The sequence below is a fragment of the Takifugu rubripes genome, chromosome 9, assembly GCF_901000725.2.
Source record: "Takifugu rubripes chromosome 9, fTakRub1.2, whole genome shotgun sequence".
In the NCBI taxonomy this organism is placed as follows: domain Eukaryota; kingdom Metazoa; phylum Chordata; class Actinopteri; order Tetraodontiformes; family Tetraodontidae; genus Takifugu; species Takifugu rubripes.
Window position 1 is genome coordinate 6,640,086 of NC_042293.1, and position 25,551 is coordinate 6,665,636.

Genomic DNA, 25,551 nt, shown 5'->3' on the forward strand with positions numbered 1-25,551 from the left:
TACCATAAAAAGGGAATTAAGAATAAGTTATAATATTAAGACATTAAAAGTGAGCTTAAACTACTTATTTTAACGTTTGAAATATTATCAAAGGTTTATGGAAAAAAAAGAGACAGAAAGGGAAAAAAGATGATCATTTTTATTAATTTTGTACATGTTAATATCATATGAAAGTTAAAATTGTAACTCGAATACAAAAAACAACTAAAAGCAGATGGCAGCTTTACAGTTCAGTCAATTGTCATATTTAAAATGTTTTCATCAGTTTTGAGATGCTTGCATGAACAGACAGTGAAGAGCTGTGACTGTATGACAGCATTTCTCCAAATGCACAGATCTCACTGCCATTTCAGCAGAATGATGAAGGTTCTGCAGATTTCAACTTTAGTTGGTTGTTATTCAAATGGGACTTTACTCAAATTGACAAGAAAAAAAGTGGTAGCATACGAAAGACAGTTTTTCTGAGGGTTCCTGAACTGCATTGTGTGAAATGTAAGAAATTAGAATTGACTCAAAAGCTGCTACACGAAAGAAAGTACCTGTCACATGATTTAATAAGCCCTCATGAGGTCTACACAGATACTTTGTGATGTCACCAATAACCACACCGGTGCATATATGGTTTAAGAGCAAACACAAGCAGAGAAACATGCATGGACACGCATGTGCACACGCACACACACAGAGCATGAGGCCTGCTCAGAAGTTCTCTTTGTAAAAGTTGAATTTATAGTGTTCGCACTGAGCTTTGATGACTTTGGCCAGAGCAGGAGAACCGCAGTAAAACACGTGGACCTTCCCTTTTTTTTCTTCGGAAACTTTCTGAAACAACTGGTGCACACAGACAGACAGACAGCCAGACAGCCGGACGGACGGGGACACACACACACACAAACACACACACACACACACACACACACACACACATTAAATATAATGAATACGTATGGGTGATTGTGTACATGTATGAAATGACGGTAAAGCTTTGACATGTTCTCACCTTTCCCCAGTCAGGTCGTCCAGGCTGGGTTCTGGTCCTCATTCCAGTGATGGAATCTCTCTTCTCCTTCTTGGCTAGAAGATCCAGCGCCATCTGCAGGCCGATGGCCTTCATGTCATTCTTGCTGAGCGCTGACGTCATGTACATGTGCATCTCCAGGAAGCGACCTGACAGGCAACAGCTTGTAAAAGTGGATCTCCTCCAGCTCTAACTATGTCTCCTCCACCTCACCTTCTGGTTCCTCATCTGCCTGATCCATCTCCAGTTTGGTCAGTAAACTGACGAACCATTCGAATGACTTCTGGTCTCTGTTGATCCAGATGAAGTCGACCTGTCGGGTCGAAACCTCTCATGTCAACATCTGCTCACACTCCTACATGATGAATGTTGACCTCTTACTTTGCGCAACTTCATGTCACTGTCTTTGAGGTTCTCGCACCAGGAGTAGTTACAGTTAGGGCAGTTCTGCTTCCTCCTTCGGTACCTGCATCATCCACAGAAGAAATTTGTTATTGTTATTCCTGATCATGAACAGGAGGTCCGGTCCAGGAGGTCTGGCTGTGGACCCACCTCCACCCCACAAAATATATTTGAGCTCACTACAGCTATCAGAGCTGGTATCACACTGAGAGTCTCACTTGTACATAATGCTCTGCAGGATGGAGGCAAATGGTGTGATGCCGATGCCTGCCCCGATCAGGATGGCATGCTCGGAGGCAAAGATCTGTCTTGTAGGAGTCCCGTATGGTCCATCTACATAACACTGAAATGCGGTACAGAGTCATTGAATGAGCGTCAGAGGTCTTCACAGATTCTTCTGTGTCTGTGTGAGCAGATGTTTCATTTCAGCAAAATCTGCTCAATGTCATATGTCACTGACAAATCTGACACCAAGGAGTGGTTTTCTTGTTTTCCTTCATCTGCTAAAAAAATTAAGACATTTTAAATAAAAAGTTGTTGAGGTGCATTTTGTTGGCAGCATTTCTCAGCTGTGCTTTGGACCTTCGTGGTCATCTAGCCAGGCGATCATTTAGTACCATCTAGTGCTCACTAATGCACACTGCATCTCCTGCTCTCAGACCTGAGGCACGTCACACCGATTCTGCTGGACCCACAAGGAGCTTTTAATCACCCCAAATATGTAAATTGCTATTTGCTTCAGTTGCCAAAGACATGTGATCCAAATAGTGTCTTGGCATGTCTCATTTTAAGGGGGTGGTGTCGATATTTGATACTGAAGGAAATTATTTACTTACCTTGATGTTGCAGAACCTATGATTATCTCCAAACTTTGCAGAAACCTGCAATACAAAGAAGATAAGTTGAAACCTTTGTTTTACTGTAAAAAAGCAACCCTAGCAGACCTTTGATGTGGTCCCTGACCTCTCTGAGTGGAGGAGCCTCTCCTCTCTCTGCTGGACTAAGCTCATCAAGGAGCGGTTCTGGTGGGACCTGAGATTCAGGTGTGGCGGGTGAAACCACATCAGCGCCGGAGCTGCGCTGTTGGTACATCATTAGCGTGACAGCGTCATCTTCATTGAACGCAACTGCTTTGTTAGATTTAGCGGAGCTGAACACTTCGTCCTGCGGGGGAAGAGACGCATGTGAGTGTGAACAGTTGTGCAACAGGACGAAGGTGTCTCTGTGTGTCAGTGATGGACCTTGGCCTTCGGTAGCTGTCGGTGCTTCCTCAGGGTCACCGACAGTCTCTTGGTGCTGACTGTCTGTCTATCTAATTGTCTGAAGTACTCGTACAGGCGGTTCGTCCACTGGCCCATGGAGCGGATGTGAAGCCACAGACAGTCTGCAGGTCAGCACAGTGTGAACAATGGCCATAGCACCCAGAGTTGTGTTAAACCTTACAACGCAGAAACCTCAGAGGATCAATAGGTGCTTTCAGACCTATGACCTCCAGTAGCTTCCTCCGGCTGGTACCTGACTGCTCTGGAGCGCTGCTGATGGTGAACGGGTGCCACTCATACTTTGCTATCTCTGGGATGTTGATGTAGACGTAATCTCCAGGTTTGAAATGGAAGAACTGCGGCCGTTTGATCACCAGGTGGGTCACCTGGATACAGACAGACGTAACCTCACAACAGCGCAGTCATTCCGAGGATCTGAGCACCTGACACCCTGATCACTACGAGAATGTGTAGGTCTTTCTCACCTTAGAAGGGAGCAGGTTCACCTCCACAATGTAAAGACCTCCCATTCGAGAAACTGCGATTCCTATGATCTTCTCCAGCAAGAAGACAAAACCAGGAGCCACAAACCACTTCCAGAAGTTTGCACAGTGGACCATCAGTAAAATCCAGACCCACACGTAGGACAAGTGAGACCAGTAAAAGATCTGGTGGAGAAATCATGTGTTAGTTTTCACAGACCTAGAATATCTGCTGAGTTCATAAATATAACCTAAATCATGAACATCCTACAGTATATAAGCAGTTTTCATGGCTGCAGTGAAAATTAACACCCACTAGGGGAAGCAACTAACCAACATTTACTGTGTTCTTTAAACATAGTTTTAAAATTCGCAGCTTTTTAATGTTTGTTTCGACACATAAAAACGTAAATGAATATTTGTGAAAATTTTTCCAAAGATGTTCGAAGCTAAAACAAACGACACGTTCATCCGATAAACACAAATCTCTTTCGTAACGACTGTCAATAAAGCACATAAAACTGACCTCAAAGTGTCCGCTGCGTCGCACGAAGGTGCTGGAGCAGAGCACCATGAGACAGATCATGAACTGCAGGACCACGCCAGTCACGGAGGCCGTCCCCTTCACCCAGCCGATCCCTGGCCGTGTGGTCAGCAGGTACTCCCACAGGGTGAAGCCGCTGCTCTCCGACAGCTGCACTGAAACACACACACACACACACACACACACACGCACACACACACACACACACACACACACATCAGGACCCTTCTTCAACATCAGGACCCACATCTGAGCCACATCAGGGGTTTTGGAACCAGTCCTCAGGAGCCACCGGGTTTTCTGACCTACCAGCTGGACTCTTTCCCCTGGTCTCCACTCGCCTCAGTGAAAGCTGATTACCTGCCTGGGAGGACAGAAAACTCGGCTGGATTTGGGGACACCAGGACTGGGTTCCAGCACCCTTCCTCTACAAGCTGTGATTTTGTACCAAAGTTGAAGATGTGGGCGCTGGTGTGCAGCAGCGTGTAGAACAGGATGGCGTAGCCCACAATCTGGTGCAGCAGGATGTTCTGATCCAGAGGTAAGACCCTGACCACCCAGGTGGCCCTCAGCCAGGTGAGACAGCGCCGCAGCATCAGCACCTGCACACACCACACAAGTTTTTTCAATTGCAGATTCGTTCTCAGCATCTACAAATATTCGTAATTCTACATATTTTAAACCATTAAAAACACATTTCAGTCAAACTTAAGATCAAATGTCTCTCGTTTCAGTAAGAAACTGAATAATAAAACATTCAGAACATGATGAAAATGGTTTTGAGAGCTGATTTCTTGTCAGTGATGCATTTGTAAAGTGTGCTGAAGCTCCTACCATGATGAAGGTGCAGTTGAAGTTGAGACACTGTCCGCAGCCTTTGGCCACCATGTACCAGCCGCCACCGTAGCTGTGCTGCAGCATGGCATTGACGAAGAGCATCAGGCTGAAGAAGGCGTACATGCACAGGAAGAGCAGCTTCCTGCAGTTGTTGTGCCAGTAGGCGCGCGTCAGATAACGAGGCGTGTGGTTCTGCTTCTTCTGTTCCAGATCGGGAGGCTTCAGCCAGTTGGCAGCACTGGAGAGGATGGAGGAGAGGCCACACCAAAAGAGGACGTCAGCTTCAAACCTTCTGATAAAATTAGTTTTCTACTTTTTTATGTGTAATGAAAAATCTAATTTAATCTTCTTTTTAAAATAACATGTGTCTCTGATGTTCAACCTGATGGTGAGGTTCTCCATGACCTCGGGGAAGCTCTCTAGCTCCGCTTTTAGCTCCTCGAAGGTGATGGCCCCACTCTTGTCTTTGTCTGCGGACTCAAACAGCACCAGCGTCAGGTCGTCCAGTTTCTCCTCTGGCAGAGAGATTGCACTCTCACGTAGACACGACTTCAGAACGATCCGCAGCTCATCGGGGTCAATGGAGCCACTGCCTGAAGACACACAAAGTAACAACCCCAACACCCATATTTACATTATAAGGGGGTGTGTGCGCAAAGCACTTGTCCGTGTGTGTCCACTGACCGTCCACATCATAGACCTGGAACAGGAACCTGAGCTTGTCAGTCTCGGAGCCGTGGATCAGCAGGTCCAGAGCCTTCAGCAGCTCGTCCAGGCTGATGGAGCTGCTGCCGTCCGAGTCAAACAGAGCGAAGAAACGTTCGGCGAAGAATGACTGCAGCAGCACAGACACACATTTGCTCATTAGCAATGAATAAGTTTATGTCCATCAATCAGTTTTTCTTAACACCCCCCCCCCACAAACAAAATATAATCATCAGAGGAAGCAGCAGGTGTCAAGCTTGACCATCAGGCAGCGCCATGAAGTGATTTTGTTTTTGATTTAATTTGAAAAATCATAAACTTTTCACAATAACTGCCCGATGTCCCTCCTGTTCACCTGACGGCAGCCATGTTGGTTTGTACTTTCTGAGGCCATCCCCGTTTTACGCCTCGACATTGATCTTTATTTCAATCATGAAATCTAAATAAAAATCATAGCTAACAGCACTTCGGGCCTGACTGTCTTCATCACCTCTTTGACCTTCAGTGCCCTTTTAAATTCATCGATATCGATCTCTTTGTCCTCTCCGGCGATGCTCTCAAACTGTTTGGTCACCCACTCCAGCCAGCGGGTGTCCTCGTCCAGACTCATGATGACTGGTGCTGCTCCTGCTGACTTTCGGTCACCCCCTGGTGGTGGGCTGCAGTAGAGTTGCTGTTGGGTTGGATCACAGCAATAAGAGAAAGTTGTGAATTCCAGACTGCATCACAATACTCTGACATCAATGAAATCTGGATTTTAGAACTGGATTTAACCCTGATAACTCTCTGATCCAGATCCACCGGAATCACATGTGTAAATGCAGCTGATGTGCCAGAATCTAAGAATCTAAACGAATGAAGGTGAAGAGAAAAGAAGAGCCAAACTGAAGAGTTAAAGAGTTTCTAAAAGCTCTGATGGGCGATGAAGATGAGCTCGCCACGACTCCGTCTGCAGGTGTAAAGAGACAGATGTGAGAAGGTCCTCTGGAGCATCCATGTAAAGGTCAGGACAGGCAGGGTGACATCATCCTTTTGAGGCCGCCGGAATGTTAAACCTTCAGGAACAGCTGAAAACCCTGCAGACACTGTGCTTTATTCCTCCGTCGAGACCCCTGCTGGGGTTTACGTGGGTGCCATGGAGATGTCAGCCACAGTGATCGACATTGAAAACTAAATCTGATATGACTGTCATTCACATGAGGACGGAGAAGAGAAGCAGCAGAGCGTTCTGATCTGTAGCTCAGCACTGTCAGATTGTTCCAAAAGACAAATTTCTAGAAAAAACCCCAAAAAAACCCCTACATTTTAAACATTTAAAAAAATACTTTTATTTTACAGCCTGAATAAATAGGAAAAATTGCAACCTCAGCTTGTTGGTTACGTGATTATTTGATCTAAAAATCACCATCAAACACTGAGAACGCAACAAACGATGACATTTTAGTTTAACTTAAAACTGGACTCAGAACTTTTACCTGCTGTTGAAGCTGCTGTCGTCTCCGCTTCCTGTCTGATGTTCCTCTGAGCACCTCTTCCTCCTCCTCCTCGTCTTCAGAGGGTGTCAGCTGGAGGTGACAGACCCCCGCCCACCGAGACAAACGGAGGAGTAGCAGCAGCAAAAATGCAAAGTTCACCTCATGAGACAAATATGAATCCAGCTGTCGGGAGGTTCATGCTTGAAACTGTGATCATTTGGGAATAGGTGGTCCTGTAAACGGGCCCAGGTTTTTGGAATTTCTTGGAGATGTTGCAGGTCGGTAGGATGAGACCGTCCCACACCTCTTTGAACCAAGATCAACACCGGGCTTGCAGAAACAGCCAAAGAAACTGTTTTCTTTCCCCCGGAGCCTCCTGGGCGAAAGAGAAGCTGCTGATGCTTGTTTTCTTACCTGCAACAATCACACGCTTGTATTTTAGTGTTTTAAAGAAAAACTGGATTGAATGTCAAGTAATTCAGCTTTTGGACACTTGAGTGATGATTTTAATGCCGTGACCATAAATAAAACTCTTTATTATAGCAAAATACAACCTCTGATACAGATTAAGGCACACTGTACAAAGTAAACATTCTGCTGCAGCACAGTGAAACTCAAACCTACAGGTCCATGATTGAAACTCAGAGCTGAAGCAGAATCCAGATGGCTCATTCAAAGAGTTTAAGAATTTAAGCTTTAAAACCACACAGTGGGTGATTTCACTTCATCCTGAGAGGGTGGCTGCTAGATCTGGCTTCCTGTGGACAGGTGATTCCACCTTCATCTCAGTAAAAGCAGAGAAGTGATGGGAGTCTCCTGGTCCTGGTCCTCGTCCTCCATGATGGCCTGCAGCGCCTCCAGACCCTCGACAGTCACAGTTAGTGTGCCGAGCGTCTCACTGCTGTCCGTCACGTCCAGAACTGCAGGAAACAGACAGTAAGTGGCAGCAGAGACTGTCCACCTGTTTGTGTGTGTGCGTGTGTCCCCACTGTTCAGGCTGGTCTCAGTCAGGTCCTGTTGTTGCTCCAGAATATCAGGAATTCTCAGAAAGGCCACTCCGACGTCTTCACACTCCCTGTCCTCCTCTTCTTCAGGAGGCTCGCTCACCACAGTAAAGCGGATTCTACACACACACATTTATTCCTGAGTATTTTGACAGTGACACTGATCAGCAGCACAACAGAACAGTGACGCTGAGGTTGTGATGATCACATTTTTTGGAACAACAGCAACAAAAGACAGAAAAAACAGTGAAGTGCTGCAAGAAAAAAAGGTGTTGTTGATGAACATTGATACAGCTTAACAAAAGGTTAATTAAAGGTTAATAACAGTTAAGCAACAAGCCAGGGGATCCCACAGAGGCCAACTGATGGAGGTTAAACAGTGAGAAGCGTGACATCTTGTTACTAGGATACATCAGTGGACTCACCGCTCCATCTGAGGGTTCTTTCCCTGCAGTACCGCCCTCAGCAGCTGCCGCCTCGTGCTGTTGTTCTCCGCATCCACAGGAACAACTGAGAGCAGATGACAAATGATTGTGCCTGCTGAGTCCACAGAACTTCTCTCTGCACCAACATCCCAGCACGTTGCCACAGTATCAAGGGTCAGGAGGTGGTCATGTGCAGCCTCACCTTTGCTGTAGTTATAGTTGATGTTTGTGCCCCGGGGTGGTTTGGGCAGGGACAGGGGTGTTTCCTCTGTGTGCAGATCTAAGAGGGAGTACTCCACAAACAGACGGGCCACGCTGCTGTCCTGGGCCACTCGACCCTCTGGCACAAGGCTAAGAGACAGGATCTCCACGCGCATCCGCTCTGAGGGCTGCGGAGAAACACGAGATACTGATGTTTATGTGCACCAGGGATCAGGGATTTCCTGGATTTAGAGGATATATTGTACACTCATGCTAGCAGCTGTTGACTGAAAACTGCTAAATGATGATTTGATGAGCTGAGGACTTTCAGCATAATTGACAATAAGGGAGAAATTCTGCCCATTGTCAGTTGGTGCTGAGTGTCCAGACATGACTCTGACCTATACAGGAAAACTCTGATATGAGACACACCAAAAAACACTGTTCAATCAAAACATAGCTGCAGGACAGAATAAACAGTCTCTCACTGAGCTGACTTCCAGCCAAAGACTAGAGGAGGTTAAACACCGACCTTCCTCCCTGTGGTCTGAGCCTGAACGATGCAGTCATCACTGTCGGACTCAGTCGATTCCCCCTGATCCTCTTTGGCTGGCGGGACAACAACATCTGGAGTGGATAAGAAAGAAAACAAAACCTCAGACCGTGAGAAGGAAAATTCAAACCAGCATCTGAAAAGATCCCCTTCTTTTGGGATAAACTAAACGTATTTACCTTCCACGATCTCCTCAGAGAGTTCAGAGTCATCAGACTGGCAGCTGGTGGAGACCAGCTGTCCCTCAGAGAACTGAGACTCTTCGTCCTTTTCTTCTTCTGTGCTTTGAGATGCTGGACTCAAAACATCCTGTTTCACGAAAGGAGATCCAAGCATCAGTAAACTGTATCTTTGCATCACGTTGTGTGGAGAACAAAGATTTACTTTGACAATATGTGATGGACTCATCTGTGTCTTCTCCACTGAGACACCTCTTAAGCTCTCAGCCTGCAAAAACAAAAGTTAGATTAACTTTCATTACATTCGGAAAGATTCCTGCTACTAGTTTACTTTAAGAACAAAAATTGGTCACACCTGCTGGGTGTTGTCTGTGATGCTGGCATCTACAAACGTGACCTTTTTGACCTCCTTTAGGTGTGTCTTCTGTCTGGGTTTAGGCAGAGGAACCTGATTGTGAAAAAGCAGCCAGATTGAGACTGAAAAATGGTTTTAAAGTATTAAGTATTCTTGGTCCCACACAGATTAAACTTCTGATTGTTGAGCTATTTTCCAGTCTGTATCTGATGACCTGACATGCAGCTCTATCGGGCTGAGACGTCGCGTTGACAGCGTCTCCGTTGGCCCGCTCCTCTTCTTGGGTCTCATCTTTCTCCTCATCCTGCCAAGGGTGAAGCACCTCTTTTTCTTGTTCCACTTCCTCTTTCCTACCGCCTGTCAGTAAGAAAGTACTGCCCGGCAGAAAGTACTGCCCGTCTTTGGTGGTGCTGATGGAGGACGATGGAAGGAGGTAAGTGGATTTCCATTTCAGCATCACTTCGATATGTCCAGCAGGGTGTCCAGAGTCATCGGTCAGCTCAAACACACCTGAAGGACAAACAAGACAAGACAACAAGCAAAGACATCAAACTACCGGTAAATCAGCCGAATCAGCATCTGCATCACTAACATAAACTGCTGAGTTGCAGTTTCATGGAAGCAAAATATCAAATGCACAATAAAGAGAAAGCAAGTCTGCAAAGAAGCTAAAGATAAAGAAGCTAAAGCTAAAGATCTGAGTGATCCCTCACCAGTGATCTCCTGATCTTGAGCCAGTGGCAGCAGAGGTATTCTGACCTTCCCCATGTAACTGTCCAACTCCTGCTCTTTGAAGTCAAACACGTAGAACTGAATGAGCTCTTGCCTCAGGTACTGATCCAGCTCTGTGTCCATGCAGACACTGTAGGACTTGGTGTCACTGAAATGTGGCTGGAAGCTGCCATGGACAGTGGCAGTGGGGTAGTCGGGGAACTTAAAGAACCTGAAGACCACATATGGGCTTGGCTGCTGTGACCCCCTGGGCTTCAGATCTCTGCATCTTTGCACGGTGATGTGAAGCTCATTCCACCTGCTGCTGGACAGCTGCTACAGTGCAAACAAAGGGTTAAGAACCTACAGGCAGGTTTGACCTCATAACAATGCTGCAGAGTGAATGTTTGTTCAGCAACCTGTGTGTCTTGGCTCAGAGCAGAGTGGATGTAGTCCACAGCCTTCACCTTCTCTTTATAGAGATGGATGGTTTCAGTCATGGGAAGCTTCAACCTGAACCAGTAATGCAGGGAACCGAAGGCAGGAACCTCATTGGACATGCCTGATAACAGAGAAAAACCATGGAGAAAAACAAACACGTAGCGCTACTGAAGTCAGGAAAAGGAAAAAAGTCACATTTATAGACTTGTAAACTGCTGTTCCAATAATCATGTTCAACTTACCAACCAGCGGCACACTGCCCTGAACTTTTCCTTCGTGCTCTAGAAGCTGCTGCAGTCGGAGCTGAGAAGCTGCCACCGTCCTCCAGTTACAACCCACCAGCTTCTGATGAAGCTCCACTGTGACGGAGCGTCTGTGGACGTACTCAAGGAAGTCGTTGTCCATGTTAACGATGTATTTGGATGTGAAGCCATATTTGGGTTCGTCTCCCATCACCAACGGGGTGCAGTGCATTTCAAACTTATAGAAGGTGTATGTACAAAAAGTGGAGGGTTCACATTCGCCCAAGAGCTCCATTGCTGATGGCGACAGTGTGGCACCAATGATATGGAGCTCAAGAAGGTTTTCTCCATGCTCCAGGTGAACAGTTTCCTCGTCTGCCTCATGTTCTCCAGTGACCTCTGCTTGAAAGGTGTACATTTTTGCACCATAGGCGATCTCTCTGAGCTGAGCTGAAGAAATGAAGAAAATAAAGTCAAATTTCAATGAAGTTAAAAAATGAAGGTGATATCACTAGCTTTATATTAACAGCACTTTTGTCTATTTAAGGGACTGAGGGAACGTGAGCACCAGGCTGAACCTTGATAAAAACATGCTAACCTTCCAGTTTGTTGATTTTCGCTGCCCTTGCATCCAGTAGTTGCGTCTGCTGCTCCAGCGTCTGCCTGTACCTTGCTTGGTCACTGTTCATCTTCTTTGACAGCTGCTCAAGCTCCAGCTGGTTAATGACAGAAATAACAACTGAGTCTCTTTACACATCCAGATATGTGGAGCCCTCATACAGAGGACTTGAGAAGTAGAAAATGACTTGATCTACATTCAGCCAGTCACAATAGCTTTAAATAACAGTGCCTGTTTGAATCATGTACGCAGAACAGTGTGTGCTCATGCAGTTGAAGCTCTCCACCTTGTAGTCATTGCAGATGTTGCTCTCCATGTTCAGGATTTTTCTGGTCTTCTGGAGCTCCTGGATGGTCTCAGCATGAGCAGCTTTCAGCTCTCTCAAGCTATTTGTGTCCTCCTCCACCTCTGTTAAAAACCCCATCTTCTTCTGAGCCTTCTCCTTCTGTGGAAGCAACAGTTTACACTTTAAAAGACACGAGACAGAATCATGCTGACAGATCCCTGATGGACCAGGTTTTGTGCTGATGCCCCTCATGCATACATCCACTCACCTTAATAAGCAGCAGCGCCTCAGTCAGTTCAGCTGCACTGAATTCACCTTCCTATAAACAACAAAGGTTCCATCACTTGGTCCACACATGCAGGAACCTAATTAGCCAAAATAACAGCACCTCCAATAAGCAGACACGTCATGTCTTGTGTCTGAAGTCAGCTCACATTAAAACGCCACACCATGAACAGCGAAGGCTGCAGGAAGCGAATAAAGAATTTTTTGTTTTATTTTATCTGTTTACAAAAGGTTTTAGACTATTATTGGTTTTGGGCCATGTTGGTTGACATATATGAGCTCCCAGGATCCTGGTTTATAAATCTCTCTGCAGCAGAACTCAACCCTTTGTGTGGATGATAATTGAGCTCCTCAGACTGTCTCTGTCACCTTACCCTGGAGTACAGCTTTAAACGACTGTTCAGCTCCTCCAGCTGCAGTTGCTTCTCCAGACAGTCAATCTTGAGTTTTTTCATTTCTTCTGTCAGCCTCTCTTTGGCCTCTGCAAAAATATTTTACCCAGTCATGCTTAAAGCTCTTCTGTTATCACGCAGGGGAAAAAGCAGGAGAACCTTGTTCAGCTTTGATCCTGTCAAGAATCTCATTTTTGTCCACAAGATCAGCCTGCAATGCTCTCTCTAGCTGGGAAATCTGCACTCTCAACTGTTGCTCCTGGATCTGCCACTTCTGTTCCCGAGACACGTCGAAGGCACTGAAACGCAAACACACTCAATAATGCTAACAGGTCAACATATTTCACAAAGGCTGAAGTGAGCAGAGATGTTCTAAAACATCTAAGCAGGAGCTCTAACATGTGACCGATCCAAACCTGTTGAGAAGTTTGGCATTGCTCTCCTTCAGCAGGTCCCTCTCTTGTTCTACATCATTGAGCTGCTCCTGTAGCTGCAGAAAAACACAATGTATGACAGAGTAAAGTCCTGTGACACTGTTCGCTCATAAAATAACTCACAATGACAACAATCAAGCACATTCATCCACCAAAGATGCAGTTTCAGGAGCCATTTTTGGTTTAGCATCATTCTTAAGGGCACAATCACTTGTGACCTGCAAAGGCCCACGACCAACCATGCAAGCTTCTTATCTGAATACTCGGGTTAGAAGCCCCCCCACAATGCTTAATATCTACATATTCACCTGCTGTGCCCTGATGTTGGCCACATTTGAGAGCTGCAGTTGATCTGCCAACTCCAGATTCTTCTGCTTTTCATTCTTCAGCTGAGCCAGCAGCTCATCCACCCGTCCCACTGCTGCATCATAACTGGCCTTTAATGTCTTCTGACTCTGCAAATCAATATTTGAACAGACACTGTATGGGAGGATAACTGCCAATATCCTTGGAACACAGAGCAAACAGCCCCACGTATGCAATTCAGTGTGCACAACTTTAGACAAACTGTTTTATTCTGTTTGACTGATTAAAAATATGTTAAAATGTATAAAACAATAACTAAATGAGATTTTTTTTTCATCTGTAGGGTTAAAAAACTGACATAAAGCCACAATTAAACCTCACAGCCCTATAGACGGTGAACAAGTTTAGTGGGAGTGGAAACAGAAGCTTCTCACCTCCTGTAATTGTAAGAATCGAGCTTCCATCTCAGTCACAGTGTTGGATCTGTCAGCTAGCTGCTTCTGTAGTTTGATCAGGGTCACATTGCTGTCCACATGTGACCTGAGACATCACAGATGACTGTTACTGAGTGATCACATCTCTTAATTACCTCTGGTTCCCGAATCTCCATCAAAATGTTCACTATAACCCAATTACACCTTCACCCTGAAATGATATAGTACACCAACAACCACCTCCTGAGGAAAATACTGGATGGAAGCCTGATAAAACCCAATAATGTCCCGCAACTGTGTTTCCATTAGCCATCTGGCATAGAGTTGTGGGAGATAAAGGAGAATTAACATTAATGTTGTTGTGGGAAATCATCCAAAATAGAAACAGCAAATCTGGCACCTGACTTTAGAGGTCCGTTGCTGTCGAATCAGCAGAAGTTTCTCCTCATAATCAGCCTCCTTTTTCCGCAGCTCTTCCTGCAGTAGTGCCAAGGCTCTCTCCATCTCCTTCATGTTATTCTGCTGTAGCTCATTAACATTTTCCCTGGTCAACAAACAGCACAGATGAGTTAACGGTGTTGTCACACTAAAAACAAATTATTTAACAATACTTTGATATAAAAAACAAGGACTGAAAGACAGAGGTGTAAAATGTCTATTGCTTCATTATAAAATGTTGAAAATGGTGAACAGAACAACAGTACTGACAGGCTGCGGATTTCAGCCCGTGCCTCCTCGAGCAGGCTGTGTCCAAACCGAGGTAGAAGACCAGCTGAAGGTTTCCCTCCTTCCAATCTCCAGCTACCTGCAATTCGTAAACCAAATTAACTAAGGCCACCTTTTAACAGGGATCGAAGTGTGATTAATTTCTCTAGTAATGTTGTACACCTTTTTATTAATGAGCACATCAAGTTTAATAATCCTCCATTAAAAACTACATCTCACATTTTAGGATTGCTTTTTTCTTGAAGCAGTTCCATAGGAACACTCCCACTTTATAAATAACAGGAAAACCACATGCATTTATTTATAGATTATGATGTCATTGATTTCTACTAAGTTTAACGGAAGTTATCCATTGAGTTTGTGTTTACAACGTACATTTGGGCCGAGAACCAGAGGAAGCGTCATCGTGCAGCTTCTTCAGTCCAGAATTAACGCGAGACTGGATGTGACCATAAGGTGGTGCCCTTCTGCTTTGCAAACTCAGGAGTTGCTGTCTGGACGCGTGGTGGCGCTGTTTTAGCACCTCATTCTGCTTCTGCAGTGTCTGCACTTTCTCCTGGAGCTCTTCCACCATCTCCTCCATTTCCAGATCCCTCACCTTGGACACCGGCTGGCCTCTACCCGCTACCAGCTGCTCTAAACGACCCCGGTCCTTCACCATCTTCATCAACTTTGTACCGAGTCTAAATAGCGAGAAAGAAAAAAGTTGAGTGAGGGTAATCATGTCATGGCCAGCAGTACATCAACCTCTGGAAAATAAGTTCTAAATCAAGCTCATTGGCTACTGGGGCAGTTTTTAAAGAATGCTTTAGTCTCCACTTTGTGTGGGCAATTAAACTGGAATTGCAACAAAAAAGTTTTTTGTGATTATTTGTCTCATAAAATTATTGAATTTAAGAAAAATGACTACCGCATTTGAAATGTCACTGATAGAAACTCAAGCAACACAAATTACAATGCAAAGTAATGAAATAATCATCTGTCACTTAAGCCGTCATAACTTGAAAAATATTCACTGGTGAAAACCTCTTAATATGTGGTTTGCATGTCTCACTTTTTGATTTTCTCATCCTGTATGTTAGCATGCTCTTTGAGGTGCACATTCTCCTCCTGCAGGTACAAGAACCTATCCTCCAGCTCCTCCCTGGACACCCGTGAGACATCCTGACGGCTCCGAGCATTCTGAAGCACTGGTGGATCTGTCACCAACAAGGACACGGTCAAAGGATGCTGCTGTTTAAAGGCAGAGGTTAATGCATAATTGGCAACACATTCAATCATTCAGGTCTCCAAATCCTTTTTTGGACAATAGAGAATATTAAACACTGAATGTTAACATGGTTAGTGACAGTATGTAGAACCTGGCTGTAGTCTTGCTTGCAGTGTGGACATAGGAACCGCGGTGTCTCTGACTGGGACATCTGCTGCAGTCTCATCGTGGTTGGACATACTTAACACTGAAAATGAAACAAGTTAAATTCAATTTAAACCATTTTAAATTGCGGCACCTACTGATAAAATACATTTAGCATGTGACAAGGGGTTTGTTTTATTAATTAGAAGTGGTCCCCACAGCAAAGGCGGTCATTCGGTTTAATGTTCTAAAAGCTGCACATACACATAAGGTAATCATGTCACATATTTAAAGAACGCGTCTAACATACGACCTGGTGGTTGTATGGTATATAACCTCTGTTGTGACACACCTTTCAAAGTTTTAATGAGTTTACGTCTGTTAGCATTGCTAGCTTCTAGCTGACGTCTGTATTTCTGGAGAAGCTAAATCATTTTGTACTAAGAGCACGATGCAGCCGCATTAAAACGCATTCACAGATTCAAAACTGAGCACTTCTTACTGTATATAGTGGCTTCGTCAAGTCCCGAATGGCGGTTGCTAATGAAAACAGTTCCATGTTGCTATAGCCATTTTTAATCAGGCTAACATTAAAGCGAATTCAAAACACTTCGTATGTAACCGGCAGTTAAAGTGAGTATTTATGACTTCAATGACTGACCGCGGTTTTCTTTCCCATAAATCAAATTGTGTTGTCGTTTTTATTTGTATATTGGACGCCTACCTGAAACAAAATCGGCTATAAAGGAAGAGTCCCCTAGCAACTGTCGTCAACTCAGGGCGTGACGGATTCTGGGAAGCGTAGTTTTCTACTACTATCTACTACTATCAAAAATTGAGAATCAACGAAAAGACATTGTATTGCCTTAAGTATTAGATCTATATTTATTTCATCATAGTTTTGTGTGAAGGGAATAGCAACTTATTGAAAATTTCAAAAGAAAATAATGCAGAATTGTTTAGATCAAATTGATAATGAGTTGCACATTTCTGTTATTTCAGGGAAGGAAGTACAAACTTAAAACTGATATTTCATTTAAGGAAAGTGACACTGTTATCACGAGAAAATAATTTTAAAGACATTTGTATGAAAGACCATATTTAACCCTTTTGACACTTTTTTAAAGTGGGAACCATAATTTTTACCCCATGGTAAAATATTTAATTGATATTAACTTAGAAATCAGCAACAGTAAATTATAAATGTGGCTCACAGTTTTTTCACTGCAGCTCTCTCTTGTACATCTCCTGAGTACATCCATCAGTTCTGTTCCAGCTATTCTCCACTATCTTTTACCCATGGCAAACTTTGCAAAGACACTGGGCCAATTTGAGGACTTAGTCTGACCTGTCTTTACATGTCGGCCTATTTATAAGCAGTGTGGTGCTGTACATACATTCATCACAAGCAGCTCGACAGGCGCTGTCAGAGGCCTGCTTTTCATGAATTGGCAATGGGTCTCATTTAGTAGCCTGAGATGAATGTGCTGGCTGGACCGGATGAGTTCAGTCTACATGTCAGACTCACCGGGCCGTGACAGTCTCCCATCACTGCGGCTTCTTCCAGCCATGACCTTTGAACCCCCAGTGTTTTGTACAGGCCAGTTTAGCACACTCTTAGAAATAATGGTGCAATCGGCAATATGGCATGTTGTTAACGTGGTGATAAGCATGACGATAGTTATCATCCTTGTATTGTAGCTGTTTAGTTCAGAACTCAGACTTGTTTAATATTAATTTATTAATTGCCTGCTGTGAAATCTTTACAGACAGTTTTATCAAACCAGACAGGAAATGATTATTGTGGATGTGTCTTTACAACCAATGGATGATTCTAACCGGTATTTCTGTTTAGGAGAGTTTGATCCGGGGAAGCCGGCAGCCTCTCAGAAAGTCAGGCTGTCATTGAATCCATGATGTCTGTCGACCTTTTCTTCAACAGGCCGTACTTGTCTCCAGGCAGCAACTGTCAAGTGCAGGATCAGGAGAGCGTGGAGTGTGTTACCTTCACACACCCCTACCTTTCATTGTAATATAGGCAGATTTCCCCTCTACCCCCTCCAGCAATGTCAAGTTTTTATCCAAACGACAGCTCAGAGACAGTGAACAATGGAAGCAGGAGAGGTTTGTTTTAACCATCTGCAAAGGGAGAGACCTTCCACAGAGATCTGCCAGCAGAACATGTCAAGAAAATTATGAAAAGAATAGCAATAAAGGTAGTAGCTCTAGTCATAATCATGCTAGTATTGATCCAGTGTTTCAGAGAACAGTGACTTGGGCAGATGAGGAGAAGACATGAATTGACTGGAAATGTGTTTTTCACACACACACACACACACACACACACACACACACACCCACACACACACACACACACACACACACACACATTCAAGCTGTCAGTGGCTCGGCTCATTCGGATAGTTATTTGCTATTCAGTCATTTGCTATTCAGTCATTCTTTCCCTCAGCATAGCTGTTTTCCTCAGGGGGCGTTATAGCGTTACCTTCAGGGCATCAACATAAAATGCTGGGAAAAGATATTGATATGAGGAAGAAGTTAGTAAAAGCAGCTCTTCTCGGCAGAGTGTATTTTAACTTTAGATCAACTTATCAATAAGCAACTTTTGATATTCAAGTTCATGGATTTATGTTTTAAGAATAATTTTAAATTCTTCCACATTGCATTATTGACCCGGCTAACTTTTATAATGAATAAAATCAGATTTTTTATTCGATGGAAAGTTGAAGCAAGTTAGACTAAAAATGTGTGTATGAATGAATGTGTATCACACATTCCTCTCAGCTAATTAACTACAAGTTAACAACATTCTGAGAGCCTTTATGACCCCCTTCAGGAACCTTAAAGGAGTTCACACAGTTTTAGGGGCTGATCAATCAATGGACACTAATGTTATCATCATTAAAATGTTTCACCTTTATTGTCAGATTTTTGAGCAGAACATGTTGTATAAAAAAAGCCAACATTGGAGGCTCTGAGACATGTATTATCAGTCCTGGTTGGGCTGCAAGCAGCAACACGTCACCTTTTATCCATCTAGAACCAAACCATTTGCAGAATTCACATTTCTTTTTTTCTGTTGTGTTCAGAAATGGTGGCGTCAGAGCTTGCACCACTGGGTGGAGCCTCTGATTACTGATGTTGTTAGAAGACAGGATCAGAATTTCTGCTCCTCCTCCCACAAATGATGGCATCTTTACCATGTTGTGGTAACGAGAAGACCAACTTACTTCTGTCCGAGATGAGTTGTTTGCTATTTGGCCCTGTTTAGAATTATTCACTCAATCTTGTCTGGCGATATTGTTGCAGATGTAATTAGACATTTCCAGGCAGCAACAAACATGACATTTTGGACACATAGAAAAATAAGCATTATTCTCTTTATTTAATATATCCATGTTTAAAGGTCATTAAAAACGTACAAGCTCCAAGCGTAGTATTAACATAAGTGATGAGGATGGTTTTAGCTGTTAAAGGTAAATTAAACACTACATTGAGGTTCATATTGAATTGTGAACCTGAACATGAGAGAAACATTTTTAAACTTTTAAACACCCTCGCTGAGATCAAATAGCAGAAATAAAGTCACTTACTAATTGCTGTAGGCATCGGTTGTTATATTCATATTGTTATAGTCATGCTGCAGAGCTTCCTCAGGAGCGATTCTCTAACTGGGCTTGTAGCAGAATATTTTTTTTAAGAGGTCCTGAAGAGCCATGCGGTCCTTCATTATAAGTTCCTCAGCTGGTGGCTCGAGCTGCAGAGGGAAACAGAGAATAAGTACAGACAGTGGCAGTCATATCTGCTGCCTGGCCTGTAAAGCTTCACAGAGATTTATTGGACACAGAACATTCCTTTATTCAGAATCTCCTGCACAACAAACTGAGACCTTTTGCTGTCTAACATGTCACCAATTTCAACTGTGGAGAGACCATGAACATGGAGAGAATACAACACCGAGCGTACAACTCAACCATCAACTGTGTCCCGGTAATAATGCTGAGATGGACTACTCCCGTCCTGGAACCTACAGGACGACTGTGGAGATTACCAATAGGATGCAAGTGTCAGACAAAACCTACAAATCTTGTGCCTCTAGACCTATTAAACTAAGATAAGATAAACTTTATTGATCCCACATCAGGGAAATTCACAAAAGACTGGTTCCACTGGGGCTCGAACCCAGGACCTCCTGCGTGTAAAGCAGACATGATAACCGCTACACTATGAAACCAGATATAAAACTGCAGGAAAAAATCTGAGGAGGCTATACTGCCGTCTACATCATGTGACCTGCCTGAATCACATCTTAAATATAAAAGCTGCCTGATTGGTGAGGAATCACTGCAATTCTTCACTGGGGATTCTATGTCAACTCCCTCCTGCAACAATCCTGCCTCAGAAGATTTGCTCTCTTTGTCTGTTGAAGACATGTCTTCTTCCTCTGCGTGTTTCTCCTTGATGATGGTCTTTTTAAATCTCCCAACATCCATCCATGGACAAACCATCCATTCACGTTTAAATTCACACAAGATCATCACAAAGACTCATCTCGCTGTTGAAAACATTTGGTTTTAAATCCACTAAAATGAGGCATTTATACTGTAGTCTAATATTTGATGGGCTTAGGTGTGTTTTACTGCCGTCAATGTCACGTGCTGAGCTCAGTGTCCTATGATGAACGTCTGTTCATCATAAACAATCGGTGTGTTTCTACCCTACATGACATCCAACCTGCACTGATACATCAACATGTAGGAAGACAGATCAGTATCCTTCCTTGTCATACAGTTGCTGACTGGTTAAAATGAATCGATAGCGATATCGAGGAGAGTGTAACAGTTGTCACATAGCTGTTTTGAATCACAGCTCCATTGACCTTTGATCACTGAAACCATTGATCATTCTAAACTTTGATCATTAGAGCCTGTGAGCCAAGAAGTCGCTGAAGAACAGATACTGTTGTTGTATTGTTGCCCTCCTCCCCCACTTACCCCCACCCCTCACCACCCAGGAGTCCCTTACAATCCACCTCTCTCCCTTCCCATGTGTGTGTGTGTGTGCAGAGATGAAGGCAGACGTCCTTTAATTATGCCGCGAGGCCTCATTTGACCTCTGCTTATAAGGTTTAATCATCAGAAATTGGACTGATGGAACGACTCTGATGAGGTTCAGCCGCCACTCACATGTGGCATGACAGTGTGGAGGCAGCGCAGTGGCCCGCCTGCTCCCTTACTTAATGTTTGTTTGAAGATGGAGATCCTTGTCTTTACATCCCCACCTCTCCCAGTATAACCAGTCCATTTATCCTCTCATTAATAATTATTAGTTCAGTAAAGTTGGTGAGGTTTAGGATTCTGACTCCATAAATGAGTGGATCGGAGCTCAGACCTCCTTGTCTGCTGGATCATCTGCTCAGCAGGACTAGCAGAACCAGCAGAACCAGTCCAATTTGGCCCAGCAGGTGGGGGTTGAGTGAGATGTGGGCATCTGAGTGTCTCAGAAGGAGCGCGGTGACATAAATGGGTCATTGTAGTCAGTGCCTGGGAGCAAAGACTCCTTGGATCATGTGAGAGGAATGTTTGGAGATCAGGATGGAAGACCACGTTTGGATCTTTCCAAAAGACGCCTTCTGTCATTTCCAGGAGTTTTATTTTCCTTTTCAAGATTGGAGATGGAGTCAGCGTTTTTTTCTTTTTTCCAACTTTAATCGTCCTTTAAGCACTGAGTCGAACTCTTCAAAGAGACGCTGCTTCTAAAACAATGTTTAATCTCAGCCCCTGGGGACTGGGGGTGGGTGGTGGGGGGTGGTTAGTGGAAGACGAGGGTGTCAATTACCAGGAACTGAAAAATACACTTCAAAAATGGAGCCGATTAAACTTTGAAATCTTTAAAATGCTCCCTGCTGAATTGTCTCCTCTGTGGAAAAGGTTTCATTCTGCATCAGGAGCAGTGACACACGGTGTTTGTTTACTGCTGGTCTGCTGTCAGCGCCGTCATACACTGTAAAAAAAAAAACTCTGAGTGAGTCTGCCACAGGATCAGCTTCAGTTTCCAGCCGCTGCTCAAAAAAATGTCGCTTTATAAAGCTGATTTCCTTCACTTTTAGGTGATTTGTGTCCTTGTCTAAGCAAAGCAGAAACTCCAGCGCTTGAAGAGCTGAGACAATCATGACTATCAGCCATGGCTGAAGTTCAGTAGACGTGTGTTTATCCATACAATAATACTCATAATGGTAAATTGAATAAAAATGCAGACTCGGGGTCTTTTGTTTTACTGTTTCCAAATAAGAGTCTTTGTCTTCCCTGTCCTGATATCTCTTTTCTCCTCCTCCGGTGTCTCTAAATCATAAAGTTGCTGTATTACATTCAGATTATTACATTCACTAGCTCTAATTATTTGGATCCTTATCAGGATCTTATAATGAAGGAGAAAATATTCTGCTCTCATGAAGCAACTTGATCACTTCAGCTCAATAACAGGAGTTCATAGATGTGCTGCTGAAGCTTCCTGGTCAGCGTCCCAGGATGAAGGTCATGTTAGAACGCTTCCATCATCACTGACATCAGCGCTGAGTGCAGAACGTGAACATTTACGTCTGAATCCCAGCTGCATTTGGCAGCATCTTCATGCTAAAACCTACACACTGGCTCAACTTCAGCTGTCCTCCAAATGGGTGTTGACACCCTGAAGAGGCATCTTACATCAATCTGTAACTGGTTCTGATGACAAACTACACGGTTGGAAGGCCATGAAATCTCCACTCAATTAATTAAAGCACACCAGGTTTCGGCCCACCAGCCGCCAGCAGCACTGAGCAGCCGCCGCTGAACAAGTCAGAGATTGAGTCTGTAGGTGCACGGGAAGAGTGTGTGAGTGTGCACGTGTGTCTGCATTGGTGTTGATGGACCGGGGAGCTGGTGCAGGTAATTAACTCACTTGAATGTTCTCACACACACACACACACACACACACACACACACACACACACACACACACACACACACACACACACACACACACACATTCCTATCTTTCACAGACATGATAAATTACCCAGCTCCCTACCATAACCATCCAAACTCCCTGACCTAAACTCATTTCTAATCTCAACCTTGAAACCAGGTCCTAACCCTTCTTTAAAAACATTCCTTTAAAATTGTGGTGTCCCTGTTCACACACATGGCCCGGTTTTGCCGGTAGAATGAAGATTTTTGTAAACATAGTAAATGTGAGAGAAAACACACACACACCCACACACACAAATATCAAAATCATGATTTTAGACATATTGACAAATGTTTTGTCAGTTTACAGAGAAATAACTAGTTTTTTAATTCCTGTTTAACAGTTGGCTGCATTTTCGCTTCCTCAGCTCAGTCTTTCCTGTTAATTCAGAAAAAAAGTAAAGTGTGAAGGTGACCATGTGATTAAGGATTTGCTGTTTTTATAAACACACATGACTAAAGTTTATCTGTTCTGATCACGGCATGTTGGATTTTTGACTCTTCACCCAAATGAAGGATTAAATCAGAGATTTGAGCATTTTTTGTGAGGCAGAGACACGTTGACCATCTTTCTTTACGTTGCTAATCTAACTGACATCTAGCCTGACATCTGTCAATATTTTAATTTATTTTAGTTTTAAACTTCCTCGTGATCTTTTCTCTTCTGTTTTTTTTTACTCATCCATCCTGGTTTTATTTTTTCTATAGCCAAATGACTCGTCTTGAAATGAAACTGTGTCTTCACTCGTCCTTGTCTTCTGGCCTTAAACTCCTTAACAGAGGAGACAAACAACTTCATTTCTTGTTTAATTCACACTTAAATCCCGTCCGGCTTCTCTGCTCGTAATTAAAATGCGAGACTACTGCAGCTTTACTACTGCTTTGATAAGAGCTATCAGTTTGGAGTTACTTTGGCTATTGATTTGATTAAGAGGCTTATACATTGTTTAATGAGTTTTCCACTTCACTGCGCTCCTTCTAATCAGGCTCTCTGCCAGGTTGTGGGGCCCCCCCTCTCGCTCTCTCTGCGCTCCTGTTTGTCTTGGTGTCTCTCGCCCTGCACAGCTTGGGAACTGATGGAGCGCTGAACATCCCAGAGACTCAAGTTCTTATGCAGTGAACTTGCATCATTGTCCCGGGATTTGTCATTTAAGAAAGTTCCAATTCTGCGTTAATGAAAATGTATCCTACTGACACATAAATAACTCGTAAACCTTTGAAGTGCAAAACCAGCAGAACAGGAACCAGTAAAACTGGTGTACTGTCTCACATTAAACACAAACACATTAGAGACACATTCTCAAAATTCCAACAGGAGTGATGTTATTGATCAAGCATTTTTCCATTTTTGTTCATAAAAGACTTCGATATCTTTCTAGCATATATGTGGTACATATGCCAGGACACCAGGTGGCACTGTGTTTCTTCTACAGCCTGATGCAAATATGAGTAAAATGAGTTCTTAATAAGTCCAAGTCAAACATGGGCAATGATAACCACCGGTCAGTCAGTCAGGAGGAGGAGCTATCTTGGGCATTTTAATACATTATTAAAAATGCTTTATTTGTTTTGTTTCTGCTGTTTCAGTCCTAAATCTGTAACTCACTTTGAAACACATTGAAAGGATAAAATGTTCAGCATTTTGGTGTGATATTCTTAAAGTTGCTAGTGTTCCTGATTGAGTGATTCATCATCTGATTTCTCTACAGAACTGTCTTTACTAACATCATTTTAATCTTTTTCCAATTTAAATTGAGAATTTTTAAAAGCCAGAAACGGCACTATTTAGGGCTGGGTTCAAAGGTCATGTGACCATGATTGGGGAAATATCAGGTCTATAAGGGATCACCTGTGAAGGAAAGTATGAAAGTGTTTTGTGGGACTATATGAAGGGTGGGCATCGCTCATCTCCGCCATGATTGACAGTTATTGCGGCATCATTCGGCCTCCTTCAGTGGCACACTGTCACTGTCAGTGTGATAGCAGACAGAAAAATATGTCATAAATCATGGTGAGCAGGCATGCGGCAGGCTCCTAGGGCTCTCTGGGGAGCGATCTAGCACTGCTTCCCAGTTGACTGCTATTTATCATCATTGCTTCTTCAGCAGTGCAAACAAAGCCATGCTCGCCACCGCCAGTACCTGCCATCATGAGATCCCCCTCTCCCTTATTATTTTTTTCAGCGGTGAGATAACACGATTTGTTGTCAACAGCGTTGCTTTCTTCTCTCCGGCGTCCAGGCGCCTGCCACTGTTAGCCTCTTGAATTATTAGCAGCCTTCATCTGCACCGCCTTCACTTTCTTAAGTGTGGCTACCTTGACAGTTACAAACTTAATTAGCCCCGCTAATGGGAAGCTGGCGTTTGGCCGAATGTGACATGTGAGGTTTATTTAGGGAGAAAACAAACAAGTAAGCATTTGATTAGCTGGCTGTGACAGGTTCTGTTTGTTTTCTGGGCTATAATGAAGTTGTCGTAGCCTCTACACAAGCTGCAGCAGCATCTTTTACTCCCGACGCTTATTAATGCCGATGCGGCTGAACGGCACCGGGCTCTGGGTGGAGGCACACATTAATAACGCATTAATAATACAGGACGTACCAGGCTGAAGCCAGGTAATGATCGGCGACGTGACCAGCCCGACTGTCTTTACTGTCAGTTCCCATCGATGGAGTGGTAAGAAGAGTGGAGGGGTATTCTGAACCTTAGCTGCCCATTAGAGGGGGTGTATAATCAAGCGGGGTGGAGACAGAAAGTGAGTCTTAATTGCTCAGCACTTGTCACGTTTTAGAGATTTTAAACCTGAAAATATACGGTTGACTTGGACGAAGTCGATCTCTTTCCGCATGAGA

General features: G+C 43.8%; 3 protein-coding genes and 1 non-coding gene across 10 annotated transcripts in view; all 4 read right to left on the bottom strand.

Moving 5' to 3' along the window:
- Positions 1-131: 131 nt before the first annotated feature.
- On the bottom strand, positions 132-6,923 carry nox5 (NADPH oxidase, EF-hand calcium binding domain 5). Of its 3 annotated transcripts, none has more exons than XM_029841340.1 (17): positions 6,726-6,923; positions 5,741-5,923; positions 5,230-5,380; positions 4,928-5,138; positions 4,543-4,783; positions 4,157-4,310; positions 3,691-3,863; positions 3,168-3,350; positions 2,936-3,068; positions 2,662-2,804; positions 2,384-2,584; positions 2,257-2,289; positions 1,639-1,763; positions 1,400-1,484; positions 1,232-1,331; positions 1,001-1,167; positions 132-831 (listed from the first exon to the last, which is right to left on the bottom strand). In XM_029841340.1, exons 2-17 carry the CDS (start codon positions 5,858-5,860, stop codon positions 700-702), a joined length of 2,352 nt encoding a protein of 783 aa, XP_029697200.1. In that variant the 5' UTR covers positions 5,861-5,923; positions 6,726-6,923; the 3' UTR covers positions 132-699. The 3 variants fall into 3 exon arrangements, with proteins under 3 accessions (XP_029697200.1, XP_029697199.1, XP_029697198.1); XM_029841339.1 differs by having other exon boundaries at positions 132-822; positions 2,257-2,301; XM_029841338.1 differs by having other exon boundaries at positions 2,257-2,301.
- Positions 6,924-7,243: 320 nt separating this feature from the next.
- rpgrip1l (RPGRIP1 like) lies at positions 7,244-16,461 on the bottom strand. 4 transcript variants are annotated; one of them, XM_011607202.2, is made up of 26 exons: positions 16,175-16,448; positions 15,680-15,775; positions 15,373-15,517; positions 14,694-15,001; positions 14,301-14,397; positions 13,993-14,136; positions 13,593-13,698; positions 13,161-13,307; positions 12,835-12,908; positions 12,578-12,717; positions 12,401-12,507; positions 12,010-12,060; positions 11,742-11,900; positions 11,435-11,552; positions 10,837-11,286; positions 10,573-10,715; positions 10,156-10,489; positions 9,657-9,952; positions 9,443-9,535; positions 9,293-9,355; positions 9,088-9,217; positions 8,888-8,982; positions 8,357-8,543; positions 8,155-8,239; positions 7,715-7,848; positions 7,244-7,645 (listed from the first exon to the last, which is right to left on the bottom strand). In XM_011607202.2, coding segments are annotated over exons 1-26 (3,843 nt in total). In that variant the 5' UTR covers positions 16,176-16,448; the 3' UTR covers positions 7,244-7,505. The 4 variants fall into 4 exon arrangements, with proteins under 4 accessions (XP_011605504.2, XP_029698031.1, XP_029698030.1 ...); XM_029842171.1 differs by having other exon boundaries at positions 7,244-7,848; positions 16,397-16,461; XM_029842170.1 differs by having other exon boundaries at positions 7,244-7,848; positions 10,156-10,486.
- Positions 16,462-19,059: 2,598 nt separating this feature from the next.
- Positions 19,060-25,551, bottom strand: part of LOC105416913 (ankyrin repeat domain-containing protein SOWAHC) — a 42,589-nt gene continuing 36,097 nt past the window's right edge. For both annotated transcript variants that reach the window (XR_003889579.1, XM_029841837.1), the window contains one exon: positions 19,060-19,450. Coding sequence is in view for 1 of the 2 variants with exons in the window: in XM_029841837.1 (XP_029697697.1) it covers positions 19,423-19,450 (28 nt within the window). In the remaining variant the exon portion in view is untranslated. The remainder of the gene's footprint in view (positions 19,451-25,551) is intronic.
- trnav-uac (transfer RNA valine (anticodon UAC)) lies at positions 19,855-19,927 on the bottom strand. The gene has a single exon. It is a non-coding gene; the product is annotated as a tRNA-Val (tRNA).

Excerpts from the sequence above, each read along its gene's own strand:
- nox5 (XM_029841338.1), bottom strand. The coding sequence starts at position 5,860 with ATGAGTCTGGACGAGGACACCCGCTGGCTGGAGTGGGTGACCAAACAG. Across the intron at positions 3,351-3,690 it reads GACGCAGCGGACACTTTGAG|ATCTTTTACTGGTCTCACTT; the intron begins GTCAGTTTTATG and ends TTTCTCCACCAG. Across the intron at positions 2,585-2,661 it reads GACAGCTACCGAAGGCCAAG|GACGAAGTGTTCAGCTCCGC; the intron begins GTCCATCACTGA and ends CTTCCCCCGCAG.
- rpgrip1l (XM_029842169.1), bottom strand. Across the intron at positions 12,061-12,400 it reads GTTTAAAGCTGTACTCCAGG|GAAGGTGAATTCAGTGCAGC; the intron begins GTAAGGTGACAG and ends TGTTGTTTATAG. Across the intron at positions 9,218-9,292 it reads GTCCATCACATATTGTCAAA|GATGTTTTGAGTCCAGCATC; the intron begins GTAAATCTTTGT and ends TTCGTGAAACAG.